This window comes from Cornus florida, unplaced genomic scaffold (assembly GCF_030987335.1).
Source record: "Cornus florida cultivar Cherokee Brave unplaced genomic scaffold, ASM3098733v1 CherokeeBrave_3.0.0_Hap2_Chr07, whole genome shotgun sequence".
Classification (NCBI taxonomy): domain Eukaryota; kingdom Viridiplantae; phylum Streptophyta; class Magnoliopsida; order Cornales; family Cornaceae; genus Cornus; species Cornus florida.
The window spans coordinates 37,623,330-37,643,858 of NW_026775577.1; the positions used below are offsets into that span (position 1 = coordinate 37,623,330).

Below are 20,529 nucleotides of genomic sequence, written 5' to 3' on the forward strand. Positions count from 1 at the left end.
ACCTACACAGAAAAAGTCCATCCACAACCTTTTGAAATACATAAAAATGCAATGGCCTCACTGGGTCTCAAAACTAATCTATCATGTCCCAACGCACAATGCAATAATATATAACATCCCCAAAATCAATACACACATATAAAATGTCCCATTCCTCCATGCCATCCAAACAAGGAATCAATTTAATTAAGTTACAGTCCATGAAATATATTTATTTACACAAATTCTACCATTACAGTACTAGACAAGTTACACTTAATTTTTATAAAAGGTACATGATCATGTTTCTATACAAAAGACAACAAAATAAGAATTCTAGTCTAATCTTAATTTACGGTGGGTTGTCGCCCGCCCCTTCTTTTCCCAAACCTAAAGAATGTTAAAATAATGGGGTGAGCATAAAGCTCAGTAAGAAGTGTCTAAGACGCACCTCTTATGACTCCGTGAATCCACGTAAGAAATAGAGTAGAAGTAAATGGGATCATGCCTAGGGGAAAACAAGTAAAGTAACGATAATAATCAACAAATACTTACGTAAGTCATATAACCACCAAATATACAATGTATGCCAATGCAATGCCATGCCATGCAATGTCGCTCCACATTTCCGAATCAATACCGTTTCAACTTCTAAATCGTTAGTGTAATCCGACCCAAGGCACCTTCAAGGCGTTACGAAGGGAGGGTTGGCTAGCTTTCCCCGACCATATGGCACCTTTATGGCGCCATCTGGGCCTAGGTAGCTCAACCGCACTAGAGTCTCTCTCTAGCTCCCTTCTAGACCACACTAATACCACAGACCACTAAACGCCTCCTAGGCGTCCTGTTTTTCACAAACACATTCAAAAATGCTTCGCAAAAGTAATTTCATTGCCTTTTAAAAAAAAAATACTTTTCCCCTTTTTCTTTCCCAATAGATGCATGAATGCTTCATGCTTCACAATTTACCATAATTTTCACATCATCAAACCATAACAACATTTCATACTAAAGAAGAATTTTCTCATGAATTTTTAGTATGTTTTAGGTCAACAAAATTTCGATAATTACATATATTAAACATGGACATAATCACAAGGGCACGCTTTCCATATTCAACCAACAAATCATAAACACATATATTATTTACACATAACACATATACTTCTTTAGCATCATGACAATTTCTCAAGAAAAATTTACAATCTAGTATGATATACTTCAATTATAGGGAATTAATTCACAAAAAATCTAAGGGATTGCAAATTAAAACACCCCTACCTCACTTAGATGTAAAACCCCCCCAAAAATTCAAAATCTCTAGAGTGCCCCAAACAAGGAATTGCTTATATCAACGCGTAGATCTCGCTAAGCTCTCCGTTTTGCCGCAAACGGCATCCAAAAATTCCAAAGGATGAGAGAGTAATCAAGGTTTGAAGTTGTAAAAGGAAATTTTATTTATTTTTATTTTTTTATTATTATTTTATTTATTTATTTTTTCAGCGAGAGAGAGAACTGGGCAGAAGTAATCCTGCCGAAGGTAATGGCTGTAAAGCCATTACAATTGTTATAATATCATGTGGGTCCCACCAATTTTTTTTTTATAATTATATTTAATAACATAAACTTATATATATTTATATATATAAATACAATAACTAATTCACCACCACACCAATTAACATATAAAAAAATAATCTATGCACAAAAATAATAATGCAAGAAATGCAATGGACTCGTGATACAATCCTTGTACACAACAATCCTAGTAACGGATCCCACTTGGAACTTTCCGGCCCGAAAAATGGAAAATGCCGAAATGGCAACCATTGCATTTCCACGAGTCCTAAACTCAAGGAAATGTCCCGACCAACTCTCGGACACACCCGACGGTGTCCGGCACACAAAACTGGAAAAGACAAAAATGCCCTTACAAAAACAAAAAATTTCAGAAAATGAAAAATGGTAAAAAATTGGAAACGTTACATAAATCTTGTAATTTTTACTTTGTCTTTTGTTGGGTCATCGTGTTCATGAAGCTTCCATTGTCCCAACACATCTTTTAGAGCTTGGCTTGTTCGTGTGCTTAGTCGAGATCTTGACAAATTGGAAAAATTGATTTCTTCTCAGCTCATCATTATTTTAGAAAGTTCGGGCTCAACTCATTTAATAATAATAAAAAAATTTCAAGCCGGTTCGATTGGAACTTGTGTTCAAGACTGTTTTCCCTTAGTTATGAAGTTATTCAAGTCTACACAAACCCATGTTCATCAACCTATATAAGCCTATGTTTATGAACATGTTCATAAACCTATATGGATCATATATAAGTCTATGTTTAAGAAAATATACGAGCCTACATTAGCTCTTGTTCATGAGTCAAGTCCAATACTATTCTAGATGGACTCATCTACTAAACAATCTAAGAAATTGATCTTAAACTGAACTCATTTACTTAATGAAGAAGCCCAAGCCATGCTATTTATAAACATTTCCATTCATTTGCGGTCCTCGTTTACTCCTGGACACAAGCTGGTTCCATGTTTTAACAAAAATGTAGCTATATTTATTTATATATATATATATATATATATATATATATTAAAAAAGGACTTTAGATTTTGAAATAGATTATTAGTTTTAAGGGATAATTTCAGTGACACCCCCACTAATTTGGCCAAATATCAGTCTAAAACATCTTTCGAAAATAACTATCACTCACGTTACAAACGTTTGCTCCGTTTTTCACTCACACCCCAAAAGTTAGTTTGCAGGTATGTCAGAACACTTTTACAAATAAAAAGACATTTTTACCCTTTGACTTTGGTTTGACCCTTGACTTTGGTCTACCCTCATTTTTTTAATTTATTTTTTTACAAAATATCAGTATTAAAAGACAATATGGCCCCTTAAAAATTTGTAAATTTACAAATTATGTTATATATGCCGTTATCGGAATATGCCATTGTCCGGCTTCGCCCGATCTCGATTCCCTCGTCGAGCAATTCTCCACTACGTGTATAGGTTACGCTTCCTCTCTTGTTCAGCGTTGCTTCACGTTTTCTCCTGGTGATTCTCAGGTTCGATTCATTGGAAAGATGATCACTTAGTTGAAAGATGATCACTTAGTTGAATGAATACACTGACTACCCAATTTGGGTATAACTTAATTTATTACTTTGTGTCATGTAGTTAGAGGATGGTAACAAGAAGGCAGAAAACTTAATTTTGTTTCCTCCCGCTGATCGGAACATATAGATATATATATATATATATATATATATATATATATACACACACACATAAGCACAACACCACCACCAATCGCCGTCGATCACCGTAAAGAGGACCTCCAACATGCCTCGACTGCTCTCCTCAAGAAGATGTCGATCGGCGCGTGTGGCGCAATTCAAGCGACAGGGTGCTGAGCTTGTATTTGCCATGGTTTGATGGTGTCGACTGTGAAGAAGGCGGCGGTGAGCTTGCGGCGGTGCTTAGAACATTGACGGCAGTGTGCTCGGCCGATGGAGATAGCTGGTTCGGGACGGCATTGAATCAGCGACTAAAAAAGTTGCGATTCCGGTGATGGGTTGTGATTGGGTTTGATGGCGACCGGCGGGATTTAACGGCTGCGAGCGTAGCTTTGGATGATGGTGGCCGGCGGTGGAGAGGATGGCTGTGGATCGGCTGGTCCTCACTGAATAGTTTACTCATCATCGCCGTTATCCGGTCCGCTTCTCTTCACCGTCACTGGAATTGGAAGTGGAAGATCACAGATCGCCGCCGTGGTTTTGTGTGGCTTGGTTGATTTGTGATCAATTTTGTGGTTTTATTAGTGGATCTGCGTGTTTGGTGCAAAACCTCTAATTCATCTTCATCTCTTTCTCTCTCTATCACACACACCAATATGAAAACAGAATAATCAATTACAGTGTTTGGGGACTGGATTGGAGGCACTTCTAATCAAAATTTTGTTTTGGTTATTCCAAATTTGGAAAATATATCATTTTCTCTAACACAACAAAAATGGGTTTGGGTTATGCAACCATAGTCGCCAGCGGCACCACCGCCACCACCCCCCATCATCGCCGACCACCAACCACCAACCACCAATCTTTCTTTACACTTTCTCTTTCTCTTCTGCAACACTCAACTTTTGGAACCACCACCCACCACCACCACGACGGCCAACAGCACCATCTACCCACTCATTCATTGTCAGGGGTATAATTGTCTTTTAACTAATTTGATATTTTGAAATATATGTTATTAAAAAAATAGGGACAAAATTGTCTTTTCACATGTTTTTAACGCAGACTGTGACGGAAAAGCGAAAATGGACCTAAGTGATAGTTATTTTCGAAAGATATTTTAGACTCATATTTGGCCAAACTTCAGGGGGTGTCAGTAAAATTATCCTTAGTTTTAAAATGTCCCAAGCCTCGTTGACAACTTCTTCCTTTGGTTTAAATATATATATATTTTTTCTGGGGTAGGTGCAACTTTTTCTTTTTTAAGACACAAAAGGGTGTTTCTAACATTAATTCTTCATGTTACACTCAATCATCAACAAACCACATGCATCAGGAAATGCTGAAATATCTAAAACATTTGCATTGAAGATTTTATCCAAATTAAAGATAGAATGAATGCGTTCGTGGAAATATATATATATATATATTGTTGAATATCAAAGCAGCAAGCCAACCCCATCTTGAGGTGGACATTGGACAGTGTCTTAATTCCCAGCGTAGCCCTCAATTCATTCATGCCATTCTAATTCTGAAGAGCCCTGGTAGACTCTTCTAAAGCTTGACGTTGTTTAAAGACTGCAATCTTGTAGTAAACAATTACAGTAATTTTTAACTTTCAAAAATTAAAACATAGGTACTCAAGCAAGGTTCCTTCTCAGTGCCCTAATTAACCCCAAATGTGATAATCTTTGTGTTAGTCCACAACCTGCTTCCAAAGTTGAGGTTGAATTCACCTAAAGCTGAACCAAGTCTTCTCACAATATCCTTCTCAGTCATGCTGAATTCTTTTTCCATCTGGCATAGCAAAAAAATAAAAATAAATAAAAATAAAAAATAAAAAATTATTGTTACAAAAAAGTGTCCTTGGCATATCAGTTTTCTCGATTATTTAGCTACATTTGGATAGATGAACAGGTTTGCAGTTTAAACAAAAGGTTCTTTATTAACGTTGGATCATGAAATTCAAAATGTTAGATTAGAGATGGAAGATATTGCCTCAATATAGGGTTAGAATTCTTTACATGGTCATGGATTTCAAATAACTCCATCTTGTTATTTGAAATCCACTCTCAAATCATTATTTTTTTTTCAGAAGTTACACACCCCACAACATGCCCCTTGTGGGACTTGAACTCTCAACGTGTCCTCTGAAAGGAGAGATCATACCATCCGGGATTAGGTCTAGTGGAAAGGCTCTAGAACCTAAACCTGAATCACTCATATTAATTAATCCTTTAAATCATTAAACATAAATTCATTCATTTCAAATCCTTCAACCCAAATGGAGCCTTCTATTTAGAACTGTGGAATGGAAATTAATTACCTGCGCGACAATGGTTATATCGATAGTGGAGTTGGCAAAAGGCACAACACTAGTGTTGATGACTGTCAAGTGAAGCTTCTGTATCTCAGTGAGTATTTTCACCAGAATTCCTTTCTGTTTATCGCCATGGATCCTTAAAAGCACATTGTTATCGCATACTTTAGCTTCGATCTCCAGAAGCTGCTCATCAGAGTGGCCAGCGAAATGCTTTTCAGAATTATATGACTTCTTGATGCCGACGCTTGATTCAACAGCACTACCTGTTTTTGAAGTAGTACTGATCTGTTCCTCCTGTGTCTTCACTCTTTCTTGCAGTTGTTTCACATACTTGGTTGCCTCTCCAAGAACTGAAACTTTGTCCATCTATATATAATAACAATAAAGAACACATTAACTAATTTGGGACCAACTAGACATGATTTAACTCATTTGGGACTGGTACTTCAATATAAGTATAAGTAGTAGCGTTTGATTGTTTGAGAGACTATGATGAACATTAATGTCAACACCGTGTGTCAAAGAACCACAAATTAGTATAAACGCATTCACACAAGTCTATTTTCTTACCAATGGCCATTAGCCAGCCATTAGGCAGATGTTGTGTGTTCGAGCCCTGCTAGGGGGCAATATTATGGATGCGTGTTCGCTCTTCAAACTTTTGGGGGCAAAAATAAAAATAAAAAAATGTTTACCTTCTTGAGGCCAGGAAGAAGGGCTGATAAAGCTATTATCCCCTTGTTGAGTTTCTCTCGTCGCTTTCTCTCTGCTATTGTGTGACGTCGTGAGTCTCGTGACTCAGCTGATAGTGTTGTAGCTATGCCAGTTCTCTTGGTCCCTTGGCCAGCTTTAGCTGTATCATTTTCACCATCCTCTAGATTTATGGTGCCAAGTAAGTGTTGAGGGTTTCGAGACAAATTTGAATTGCCAAAAGAGAGAATTATCGGAGAAGAGGTATTAGGATTTTGTACAATGTGAGTGGTGCAAGAATAATACTGAGGCTTGAGTTGTTTTGTGGTTTTCTCAGCAATGGAACTCTCAGACGCTTTTGCGCTGGATGGAACATTGGACTTGTTCCTCGGAACCAAGGTTGGGGAGTCATTTTCTGAGGAGAAAGATGAATTTTGAAAATCCTCTTCCAAGAAAGCTGCTATGTCTTGCGCAGTGAACTCGACAGATAAATCCATTTTTGAATGAATTTATCAAGATGGGTATTCTTTAATTTCTTGTAAACTTGCACTGATCACTGTTGGCAGGGAAGTTGGTTAATACTTTGTTGACAACATGATAATTTTTATTTCACTCACTTGTGTCAAAAAGTAATTTTAAGAACAGCAGCAAATTTGGATTCCTATCAAGAAACAAATGTTCAGAAAAAAAAAAAATAATAAATTAAAAAATAAATAAATAAATTATACGTTCCTAAAAATCAAATTTCATTTTATTTTATTTCTTAAATATCGATCAAAAAATGTTAATTTTGAAGTCATAAATCATATGTACTGTTCATGTCAAAACTCAGAAAATAAAAACATGTTCAACAAAAAACTTCAAAAACTTATTGCTGACAAACCTGAACCTCATAAGGTTATAGGGTCCTCCAAACAAGGCCTTGAGATATAAAACATACATGAGAAGTTGTTGAAGTAACAAAATGTTGTTTTCTAAATTTATACTCATTTTGAATGGAACATAATGTGAAAATTATTCAAAACATAGTTCAAAACTAGAAGAAGAAATATCAAACAAAGCCTTAAAATGTAAAGCATAAATGAGAATTGCTTTATAATGCATTTATACTCATTTTGAATGGAGCATAATGAGAAAATAAGTCAAAATATAGTGCCAACGTAGAAGAAGAAATATCAAATGGGAGAGATATATACATGCATGGAAGCAAAAATTAAGCAAAACTATTTGCTTTAACATCATATATATATATATATATATATATATATATATGGATATGGTTAAGCAAAACTTATCACTGCTTTCATCTGATGATCATGACCATTAGAAAAAAGGGGTGTTTTAGATCATAAGAAAAACCATGACTCAAAGCATACAAATATTCAGAACAATAAAAGAGAGAAGCTCACCTTACGAGTTAAAAGGGCACACTCCTTTACGTGTATAGCACACAAAAACCTATAAATTTCAAGCAAATTAGGTTAGTTTCAATAAGCATATGGTTAATTGCAGATTAACAAAGGACAGTATATAGCATGTGCTTGGCTTTGACTGCCTAAATGTGGTAATTCAAGACTAAATTATGGATTCTTAATTGTAAACGAGATTCGAGATTGGATCACAGTCACATGTCACATATTTCAACTGATGTTCCGCATTATTTGGGCAACTATATATATTATAAGCACTATAATCAAACAAAATCAACATGTGATTATTTTACTCATTTTGAATGGAGCATAATGAGAAAACTAGAAGAAGAAATATCAAACAAAGCCTTAAATGTAAAACATAAATGAGAATTGCTTTATAATGCATTTATACTCATTTTGAATGAGAACTGCTTTGAATGGAGCAAAATGGGAAAACTAGCAGGAGAAATTAATATCAAACAAAACCTTAAAATGTAAAACATAAACGAGAACTGCTTTATAATGCATTTATGCATTTATACTCATTCTGAGATTGGATCACAGTCACGTCACATATTTCAACCGACAACTATATATATTATAAGCACTATAATCAAACAAAATCAACATGTGATTATTATTATCATCTTTGTTTTTTATCTTGTCCTTTTTTGGTTGGTCTAGCATATGGTACAAAGGATAATATAGGATAACACATTATAAGATACCAAAGATCGAGTGACAACATTGCAGGAAACTTGCAGGAAAATTATTCAAAACATAGCTCAAAACTAGAAGAAGAAATATCAAACAAAGCCTTAAAATGTAAAACATAAATGAGAATTGCTTTATAATGCATTTATACTCATTTTGAATGGAGCATAATGAGAAAATAAGTCAAAATATAGTGCCAAGGTAGAAGAAGAAATATCAAATGGGAGAGATATATACATGCATGGAAGCAAAAATTAAGCAAAACTACTTGCTTTAACATCATATATATATATATATATATGGTTAAGCAAAGCTCATCATTGCTTTCAACTGATGATCATGACCATTAGAAAAAAGGGGTGTTTTAGATCATAAGAAAAACCATGACTCAAAGCATACAAATATTCAGAACAATAAAAGAGAGAAGCTCACCTTACGAGCTAAAAGGGCACTCCTTTACGTGTATAGCACACAAAAACCTATAAATTTCAAGCAAACTAGGTTAGTTTCAATAAGCATATGGTTAATTGCAGATTAACAAAGGACAGTATATAGCATGTGCTTGGCTTCGACTGCCTAAATGTGGTAATTAAAGACTAAATTATGGATTCTTAATTGTAAACGAGATTCGAGATTGATCATTCACATGACATTATTTCAACCGATGTTCCGCATTATTTGGGCAACTATATATATTATAAGCACTATAATCAAACAAAATCAACATGTGATTATTATTATCATCTTTGTTTTTCATTTTGTCCTTTTTTGGTTGGTCTAGCATATGGTACAAAGGATAATATAGGATAACACATTATAAGATACCAAAGATCGAGGGACAACATTGCAGGAAACTTGTAGGAAAAATATGGGAATAAAGAAACAAACATATTAACTTGAGATGAATGATATTATTGTGCATTTGCAGATTCTTTGTTTTTTCATTTTTTAATTTTATTTATTTTTTATTTTTTCTCCATTTCTATGGTAGCAAGGTGTGTGTTTAAATTGTAAATTGTCAGTGTGTGTGTGTGTGTGTGTGTATCTATATTATATGATTGAGTATCGGCCGTTGGATATGAGTCCGTGTTGTTACTGCATTCACATAATATATGAATATTTGAGAATTAATTAAGATGCGTGTTGGTTATAAATTCGTGATCTGTTACGTGGACCTTTTTACAGATATATTTGAAGAATGACACATTCGTATATATATGCCTAGTATTTTGTCTTATTACTAGCATACATACCTGTGAGATATTAGTTTTGTATTTGGCAATTATCGTTAACAAAACAAATTTAAGCCGAGTTGTAATTCAAGTTATCGAGATTGACAGCGACTGCGGAATAGAAACGTTGTTCCAAGTTAGCATAACCGAGATTATTCGAGAAAGGTAAGAACAACACTTTAGGAAGAATTCTAAACAGGTTAGGACATTCTACACTTGATATACCATTCAGACTTACCATATACAGTGTTTCAAGTTTAAAAGAATCATATTTCAAGCTTCAAGTTTGGATTCAAAAATCCTTCTGCCAAACTTGAACCAGTTCAGCCCCTTTGAACCGGTTCAAGTAGTCCTGATTAGTTTCCAACTTTCAGTTCCCGTTTCAGAATTGTTTCTTAGTTGATATAAATTGTACCAAGTCCTATGCACGAATTTTTCATATTTTCAGAGGGAATAGGACATTCTAAACTCTATATAAACCTTGTCATACACATAGGTTTATTTATGCCTTTTGCATTATTAGTTTATTATTCTTAAAAAGCCTTAAGAAGAATTTTGTATTAGAAATTCTTAGAGAATTTTCTATTTATCTTTCTAGAACATATACACATAAACACTTAGTGAGTTTAGAGTTGTGTTATTCGAATCCTGATCATGATTATACAATTGCATCTACATCGATCAGACAAAAGTAGATCTACTTCTATATTGAATTTGGACGATTGAAGAATAGAAGTAAAAGCGATCACACTTTGAAAGGGTTTGAGCATTCGAGGAGTGTTGTCTGATCTACCTGCTACATACTTTTCTACAAAGATCAAACATAAGCCTAAGGTCAAGTTGCTGTTGGACAGGAAGTCGCAAAGCCAGAGGATTATCAGTAGTTGATGTTTGGTAGAACGATAGGGTACAAGCTAGAGTCAAAGTTCAGTGTACTTTGTTTCAAGCATAGTGGATCGGTTTACCACTATAAGAAATTAGGTTTTTAGTGACAGCCGAATCTGTCCCTAAAAGCCCTAATACCATTCCCAATGATCGAATTCGACCGTCCTTAATAGTTGTGTCCCAAAAGATTTTTAAGAACGGTAAAAGTTGCTCGTCCCTAAAAAGTTCAACCTTTAGGGACGGACTTACTGTCCCAAATAAGACCGTCCCCGTTTGATTTATTAGGGACGGACCTACTGTCGCAAATAGGCCGATTTATTAGGGACGGACTTACTGTCCCAAATAAGACCGTCCCCTTTGATTTATTATTGGGCACGGTAATTAATGTCCCTAATAGTCGATATATTAGAGACGGGTTTGTTGTCTGTCCTTAATACAATACTTATTAAGCACAATTTGTACTGTCTCTAAGATGATTTACTGTCCCTAATATGATTTATTATTATTATTATTATTATTAAATTTGTATTATTATTATTATTTTTCATTTATTATTATTTTTTTTTTGGTTTTTGTTCTACTGGATTTGTGTTCTAGAAAAACTTATTAAACCAAAACATCCGGAACTAAAAAGTACATACATCCACAATATCATTATAGAAAGAAAAAAAATTGATTATCACCACAATACGGTACCAACAAACGAGCTCTTAATCTCATGATGAAACTACAAATTCTCCAGTTTTGTAAACGAGAACTAAAAGTATGTACCAACTGCTTTAACATCAAATGGTTCCAAACATCCTCAAAAATTAAAACATCATTTTAAACTGAATGCAATCATGAAAATGCAGGCCAAAAAATACACGTACCAAAATAGTTAGAAATCAACTAGCTAGCCATCAAAAAGCTCCAAAATATATCTACCAAAATAATTATCTTTATAGTTCATTCAGGTGATTGTTGGCGGCTGCTGATACCAGCTTGGCGGGGCATGCTGTTGTTGGGAATGTGATCGAGAATGTCGATATTAGTGGAACCGTGGTGGTGGTGGCGGCTGTTGGTGCTGTTGTTGCTGCTCAGGAAGTTGTTGTTGCTGCTGTTGTTGCAGCTCAAGTAGCTTTTGAATTGTATCCAACTTCTCCTCCAAACTTGTAACTTTCTCCTTAAGTTGTGCATTTTTTTCTTCAACATTTTTCACCCTTTATCTAGAAGCCCCTTCAAAAGATGAGGATGCACGTTGATGGCTTGGAGCTACAAAACCATTTCTGAACTCATGACGATATCCCTTTCTGATACCTAATTAGTTTTCCACTATCTCAACATCATTTATGATAGGACTGGTACCATCAGAATTGTGAGAAACTTGTGAAAACTTCTCTTTCATTTGAAATTAAGATTAATGTAGTGTTAAACATCAGTAGGTCAATAAAAAAGTAATATTGCAATCAATAACTTAACAACTTTTTTCATTATAGACTAAAGAAAGGTTCTCAGTTCTATGGTCACCTTCTCTTCACTTTTCTTCTGACTTTTTGCATTTCTTCATTGTACTGATATTTCCTACTTATTTTCCTCATTTGTAGTATTCTGTTTTCATTTCAATACTGACACTAGGAAAAACACAAAATAAATGTGTTGTACTGGTATGTTGTTTAGTATTGTCAGTTTTCCCAAAAGTTTCTTGTAATGTTTATCATACAGCTTATACTTCTGAAATTATTTGATATTTTGGATGATGTCATCTTAATTGTTTTTTGTAGTAGTCATGTGTCCTCTATGTCAATTTAATTTTTCCAGTCTGCTTTTTGCTCAGTTTTGTTTAATACATATATATATATTGAAGATTAAGAAAATTGCTTTAATTATCATCACTTTTTCCATACATACTTTATATGATTTCTTCACATGAGTCATGTTGAAGATAAGTTTACGCCCCCAATGTGTTTGGTTGCAGAGATATTTTGATTAAATTTCTTTCAATGCTAATTATAAGCCTGGTGATTAAGATAAATTTGAGGATGTTTCCCTATATTCCATGTTCCTATTCTAATTTTCTCTTTTTTCGTATTTTTATTTATCCGGCCGTAGGTACCGGCAATGGGTGAGTCAAGATAACAAAGTACCTAAATCAAAAAAGGCATAAACACAATCAAAAGAGTAGTACAAGCTAAAGACAAATAATAATGCACACACCATCAAAGAAAAACAAATCTGGAAGATGAATTCCATATGTTCTTAAGGATAAAGAAAAATAATAATAACAATTTCTATACCACACTCAGAGCAAGAAGAATAGAACATGCATCAGGGAATGCAACAAATCATGTATCAAGTTGTTTACTACACATACACGCACAATCTTATTATTAGAACAGCAATTCATATATACTTCTACATATAAGTATATATACTGTAACTAATTTACTACACATACACACAATCTTATTATCAAACAAGATGGCAATAATAACACATTAAGAAAAATAAAAAGAAAGTAAAATGGGGGGAAAAAAACTTACGTAGTTCTACTTAGCTATCTCATTTACCCATCCAGTTTCTTCCCAAAAATGTGTGTCCTTGTACATGCGAATAGCAGGACCCTGCTTAGGACTTTCAACTTCCTCATCAGAGAAAGAGTTGCAACCAAAAAAACAGCCTCATGAACAGAAAATCTAAGAACTCAGAAAAACTAGAATCCGGAAAAGGGAATAGGCAAAGGAAAAGCAAAGCATCAGACTACCCAGGTGAAAAGGAATTGATGTGAGTTTGGGGTATTAGTATATACTCCATTCACAACAAAGAACATTATGTCTAAATTAAAAAAAAAAAAAAAAAATTAGTACAAATTTTAAATTAATCTTCTTTTAATTCCAATTTTAAATCACCAATTTTGCATCAACAATGATCACAATGAACCAATAGAAGAATTGTAACTAACTAACATTATTTCTCTACAGTCTCTCCCTTCAAGAATCATTTATTTTTCATGTGCAAATTAAAATAAAAATTATGTGATATGTGTGTCAGTGTGTGTGATCAATGTAGAGCCTAAACTCACTCTTTCTCTCAGTGGTAGTTTCAGCCAAGTCTCTAGCTACCACCTCTGAAGTGATGAGAAGAAGAGCAGCAAATGCAAGACCAAGCAAAAGAAATGCCTTGGAAGCCATTTTCGTATACTTTTTCAAACTGAAGAAGGATGAGAAAGCTAGTCAGTTACTCGTCTGTATTTATAGGCTAGCTGAAAGAGAGAGAGAATGTGAAAAGCCATTAAAGGGTTAAATATATAATATATATTTATCAAGGTCATAATATAGTTGGGTGTTGAAGGGTTAGCTTTTAATTCATAAAAGTCAAATCTTATCTTATTAATTAAATTCAATCAACGTGACAAAGAATTTGTATTACACCACCAGCGTGCTCACGCCTTCATCTATTTGATTGTGTATTATCACAAAATAGCAGTGAATGAAACTAGGTCCACTTGATCTAGTAGTCAGCCATTTGAGAGAGAAAAATAAGGCTTCTTCTCAATCTGAAGAGGAAAATTAACGGATGGGTCATTTTGGCATTTATTAAATATTAATGTAAGTTAGTGAATATGAATTATAAATTGAAAGACATCAACAACTCAATATATATTAGGGACATTAAAAAGATGGTATATCTTAGGCTGGCTCAACATATAACTCAATGTAGGCAATTCTAACCTTGTTTAACTTCTTATTACACCTACAAATTAAAGTTTTCCATTGATAAATTGTTAGATGAAATTAAGTTCAATAAATGTGCTCTATCATCTTAAACCCCTACCTACTTTAGTGGAACAATCCCAATCTTATTTGATTTCATGGCATGGCATGGGATGGCATGACATTAAGCTCAATAATTTGAAGAAGCAACTCCTTACTTAATTGTGCTCTATCATCTTAAACCCTTAATAGTATTACTTGTATCTTATTATGTAATTTTCAAATTTAGCTTCACATTTGTTTAGAATTTGGATTCAAAATACATGATTCCAAATAACTGATGTTCAAGTGACGGAGGATGATGACCCTTAGTAGATTGTGTGGATTGGTTCAAAATCTTATTCCCTTTTCGGCTAAAAGATGAAGGATAAAAAGAGTAAGTGGGAAGACTTGAAACACACTATAAGAAATAAATCATTATTAGTATTATTATTATTAATTTTTTTGATTTTTCTTCTCACTCTACTACTCACGTCTATATACATATAGACCAATATTGGGAGGTAGACATGATATTTTTGTCAAAGAAATAAAAGACAGACTGGACCAACAAATAAACTGTACCCATTTTAATCCATATTAACAACTTCATTATTATACCAATATGCTAGTTTTAACTAAATTTGACAAAACTTTTGACTTCTCTACCATAGGACTTGTAGAGTGATGAAAACAAATCAATGGTTCACCTTTCTCTTCAAAACCATCCACATCCACAAATCAATTCTACTAATATTTTTTCCCTACTCTCTTTTTGCTCTTAGTTATCCAAATAGATTGTATTTTATAAAAATAAAAAATAAAAAAATTACTTACTTACGAAGGAAGAGAAAATTGTACAAATTAATTAACCTAAAGTGAATACTTACAAGTGTTGCATTCTATAACATGTTGGTTACTTTTCAAATTGTGAAGAAAAAGAAGATACTTAACAAGTGCTGCATTCTATAACATGTTGGTTACCATGTAGTACAAATTTTGAGCTAGTACAAAACTTACAAATCCATTGTGTCATACAAGTAGCGTTATGCTTACTAAATATTGTAATAGTCATGTGATATTGGGTTGTATTTGGCCTGATTATGCAAACAAAATGGGTTGCTCAGAGAACCTAATCCATTTTTTAAAATGAATTTGTTAATAAACAAATATAGAACCACACAAGTATTTGGTCATTTTTATATGGATTGCATAAACTTTTACCACAATTGCAACTCATACAGATGGTCTACGGTTGCATTTGTCAAGTAGCAGAAAACAGTTCATTGAAAGCAAAAACTAGTCACTTGTTACCTGTGGGCAATGCAGCTCAATGACAAAGTTCAGCAGGACTACTTTGACCGGAAACAATATGAGCAGCCAAAACAACCAACACCCTGTGACCGACCAGGACAAACATTTATTAGGCAAATCAGAGATCTTAAAAAGGGCGCCAATACACCAAATGCACATAAAACAGATTACTTGTGGTAAAATATAAACAATTATGATAGGATTTTTAAATTTTTATTTTTCCTGAAAGGTTATGATAGAAAATTTTCAACAAAGAGGTGCAAATTGCAAATTGATGACCAAAATCTCAGTTTCAATTGTCTCTGTGTGTGTGTGTGTGTGTGTATTTATATATTTCTGGTCTATACTTGCATTCCTATCTATTGTTATGTTAGTTCAAATGACAAATTAAGCATTTGAACTTGAGCATACAATGTAGAAAATTGAAATCAGATTGAAAAATAGAGAGACACACCAAAAAATATATAACATTCCAGTAATGATGATCATATAATGGGTAGAAAAATGAAGCAAATGCCAACAAACCCAGATTGCAGAGAGAGCGATAGAAAATGGGCAAAAATCAAAATTTCATGAGAGATCGAATCATATTTTTCGACGAATCAAAGATTTAAAAACAGGCTTACTTACTGTGCTAAGACTAGATCTTGAAGCTATAAATGGAATCCAATCACTGTCTTCACCAAATTCATTCCTAGAAATAATACACACACTCAGAAATTGTAAAACCCCATAACTCTATAATTGTTCAAAACTCTGTTTGTATCTCGGATTTGTCTTTATAGTCCCTTCATGTAAAGAAGAATCTCTCTGATTTTGGATGTGTTTGGTGGGAGAACTAAAAATTACTAGAAAATTATAAAATAAAAATGGTTTGATTGACAGGTTTGAAATTTCTTTTTATGAAAACTCAATTAAGAAAGTCTTAAAGTTTTCAGAAAAATGATCTTTTATAATTTAAAATTCTGTTTTCTGTTTTGAAAAAAAAAAAAAAAAAAAAAAAAAAAAAAAAAAAAAAAAAAAAAAAAAGACAAACAAACTTTTATATGGTTAAAGTAGAAGAATTGGTAAAATAGAAAAATGCTTTCCTAACCAAGTAATATAGCTAAAATAAATAGAATATTAGATGCCATATATCAATAAAAGAGTAATTCCCGAAACGGACTGTGATCAATGAGATGGATCAAAATACTTAGGACTTCCAACTTCTTAACCCAATAAATTTTCTAAAGAATCATCTGATACTGGACACTCAAACTAGAAGACCATGGATACATGATCAGCAATGATTCAACTACCAAGGTTCCAACTTTCATGAAATTTCCAAGCTCAATCAATTAACATTACATCTATACGTCCACCAACATAGAATATGTACTAACCAAAAAAAAAAAAAAAAGTCAATCTTTCATTTTCACATAGCATCAAAAAGACAAACAATATTCACTAATATAAATGTTTGAATAAGCAATTGAAATCAAATTCTACAGCTATAATTTTACTTATCAATATAAAAAAACCTGAACCTATATTTTTGAGATCTAAGATATAAATAAATATATATGTTTATAAAGCCATGCCACCCATATAATCAACACTAAAAATAAAACAATATTTCCAATATCAAAATCTAAAAGAAAAGAAATAAGCAAAGAAAAAATTACAATAAACCGTTAAATGAAAACGAAATATAAGTATGTATAAGATATATATAGACAGAAATTAGAGGACCTGAACGAGATAAAGAGAGGTGGTAGTGGCAGCAACGCCCCGCAAGGCATTTCCGGCTGTTGTTGTTGGGGGGCTCTTCAAGACCTCTATGTTGATACCCATCTTGAGAAAGACAAAATCTAGGGCTATGACTTCAATTGAAAAGAAAGAGATCGATATTGGGGAAGACCAAACCAGTTTTTCACCACGAGATGTCATGTAACGGGTGGAGGGATCATCATTGTTTGAGAGAGAGGACGGAGGAGAAGATCTTGGGCAAGAATAGCAGAGAGCAGATCGAATAAGAAATTGAGAAGCATCTGCAAGTGTGATCCCCGGTGGATTAACTTGTTTATACTTAATTGACCAAAACTACATCATTTTGAAAGGGTACTTTTGTAAAATTACTTAGTAGGCAATCAAGGACGATACGTTTAACGTCCCAAAAGGCTATTTTAGATAATTTTTTTATTAAAAAAATAAATAAAAATTTCACTAAAGGTGTCACTAAATTTTGCCGCCACCAAATTGGAGCGGGGTTTTAATTTTTTCTGATCTTTTAGGACGAAAAGGTTAGACTATCCCCAAAAGGGGTGTCTTTAGGGACAGAAAAGTTAGACTGTCCCCAAAAGGGTCCTTTAGGGACGGAAAAGTTAGACTGACCCCAAAAGGGGTGTCTTTAAGGACGGAAAGGTTAGACTATCCCCAAAAGAGGTGTCTTTAGGGACAGTTTTTTTACTGTCCCTAAAGGGCTGTCTCCAATACCCCTAATTCTTGTAGTGTACTTTGGACTGCACAGTCCACAAGATTTTTCCCACGTAAACAGTTGACATATTTTTCCAATTGGGCTTTTCTCGCTAAAATCCTAGTGTCATCTCTAACTTTACTTTGCTTTATTTTAGATTGCATGAAATAATTTATTAATTGTTAAAATAAAGTAGGTTAGAAAAATACAAGATATGTTTTTAAATAATCAAAAAATTTTAAGTATTTTTCCGTTGCATAAAACTCACAAATTGGTAGCAGAGCCAATCTCTACACATTAAGTTGATCCTTGTTGGAAAGTTTTATTTTGATTTCAAAAATTGTTTTCAAAATCATGTCTTATGCATTGAAAGAAGGCAATTTTAATCAACGTGGTCCTTTATTTGAAGGAGATAATTATAATTTTTGGAAATCAAAGATGAGAGTCAATTTGCAAAATTCTGGTGGTAAAACTTGGGCAATAGTTGAATCTGGCTATACACTACCTACAGTAGATACAAATGTAGATAGTAAAGTAATCAAAGAGTTAAAAGATGTTTTTGCTTTTACTGCTGTTGAAACTGAGTGTAATAATGCTAATGAAAAAGCTTTATATGCAATTATTAATTATATTGTTCCATCTGAATATGCTAGAATTTCTTATTGTAAAACTGCTAAAGAAACTTGGGTTATTTTCCAGGTTACTCATGAAGGAACTTCAAAAGTGAAGTTATCCTAAATTCAAATGCTTTCTCATAACTTTGGGAACATTGTGATGAAAGAAGATGAATCCTTTTTTAATTTTTATCTAGTTTCTTGAAATAATTTCTGAACTGCGTCACTTAGGTAAAAAAGTTAGTGATAAGAAAATATGTGAGAAAATCTTAAGGTATTTACCTAAAAGATTCCAAATTAGAGTTGAAACCATCACTGAACATTGGGATTTGATTACTTGCAAAGTTAATGAGATGGTAGGTTTATTGAAAACTTTTGAGATGCAAAACTTTGATTTAAATCAGAAGGAGAAAAATCTTGCTTTAAAATCTGCACAGGTTGAGAATTTTATGGATGACAACTCTGATGATGATCTTGCATTCTTGTGAAGGTAATTCAGTCAGATTTTGCAAAGATAACAGAAAAGAAGAATAACAACATGACTAATCCTCAAAATTTTAACAAAACGCCAAAGTTTCGATTTAATGAAAAGAAAGTAGAAGAATCAAAAGAAACTGAATTCATTTGCTGGAATTGTGGTGGCAAAGGTCACACATCCAATGTTTGTCCTAGTCCTAGGAAAGAACAAAATGATAAGAATAAAAGAAAAGCAATGAAAGTTTCTATGTCTGAAAATTCTACTTTAAGTGATAATGATTCTACTTTCGTGTAGGATAGTACTATAAAGAGAGGTGCCGAACCCACAGGGAGATGAGATTTATATTCATTCTTCAATTTAGTTCTAATGGTTTACAGGTAACTGGTTGAAGAGTTTGCTTAGTTGTCACGATTAAAAACAAACTAAAATTAAAACAAAATATTAATACTAAGTAATCAGAGAAAGAAATCTTAGGGCTTTGATTTCATCACAATCATCATACTATGGTTAATTGTTTCAATTCTGAGGATTTAACAAATTATGTTTTTAAATGAATTGAACTCAATAACATTTGTTTACTTCGGGTTTTAAAGAAAGATGTTTTATAAAAATCAGTTAACTATACGGTTAGCATGAATTATCCACCTACCTACTCTAAGTACTTTAACTACTTTGCAAATAACCCATCTTTCCTAAATATAGACTATCAAAACTTTCTTTTATAAAAAACGTTGGAATACCATTATATGATTTCTATTCTTATGGCCGACAGGGCTCTGCCAGATACCGTCCAATAAGATAGGTTGAGAATAGAAAACAAACAATTATATTTAAGAGAATGTAATAATAGTTCGTAATCTATTTAAAGCATGAAAACCAATTGAGTTGTCTCAATTGCTCATAGTCATATAATCAAAACATAATATACATTAAAATAATCCCAGAGTTAAGAACAATCAAACCATAATACTAGATTGCGTTACATCAGTGCCCTAAGAGGGGAATTAGCGACTCATAGCGATGTCGGATATCATCTGTGTTGGGGTTGTCTCCATTGTCAGGGACGGCACTTCTTTTCTCAGGATTTTCACCTTCTAAGGTTGTAAAAACCCTAAAAGCCACCACTACACTATCAGCCTTCTAAAATAATACGAGAAAAAGGGACCTCTTCTATCACGGCTTATGCCTTCTTTTATAAAAGAAAATAAAGGCTTGGTAGGCTTTTAGGTCTTCTGGCCCATCTGAGATGAGATACGGCTTGAAAAGAAAACATTCCCGTAACTTAAATCTGACATGTCATGGAAGGCTCAAACTTATGGAACAAGGCTCGATTCAGGCTCGAGCTTAACGACCAAGGCTCGAGTTTCTGTAGATTGATGCTTGAGCTTCAAGAATTGGTGCTCGATCTTTACTTTGACACTTAGCCAAATTTTTTTAATTACTTTTCGAAG

The 20,529-nt window shown here is 33.4% G+C and overlaps 1 protein-coding gene across 3 annotated transcripts; it reads right to left on the minus strand.

The window, feature by feature from the left end:
- Positions 1–4,570: 4,570 nt before the first annotated feature.
- On the minus strand, positions 4,571–17,577 carry LOC132267058 (transcription factor bHLH19-like). Of its 3 annotated transcripts, XM_059768107.1 has the most exons (7): positions 17,263–17,577; positions 15,532–15,614; positions 8,802–8,848; positions 7,653–7,701; positions 6,249–6,799; positions 5,557–5,919; positions 4,571–5,027 (listed from the first exon to the last, which is right to left on the minus strand). In XM_059768107.1, exons 5-7 carry the CDS (start codon positions 6,738–6,740, stop codon positions 4,896–4,898), a joined length of 987 nt encoding a protein of 328 aa, XP_059624090.1. In that variant the 5' UTR covers positions 6,741–6,799; positions 7,653–7,701; positions 8,802–8,848; positions 15,532–15,614; positions 17,263–17,577; the 3' UTR covers positions 4,571–4,895. The 3 variants fall into 3 exon arrangements, with proteins under 3 accessions (XP_059624090.1, XP_059624088.1, XP_059624089.1); XM_059768105.1 differs by lacking the exons at positions 15,532–15,614; positions 17,263–17,577 and adding an exon at positions 13,009–13,510; XM_059768106.1 differs by lacking the exons at positions 15,532–15,614; positions 17,263–17,577 and adding an exon at positions 11,359–12,612.
- Positions 17,578–20,529: the final 2,952 nt, after the last annotated feature.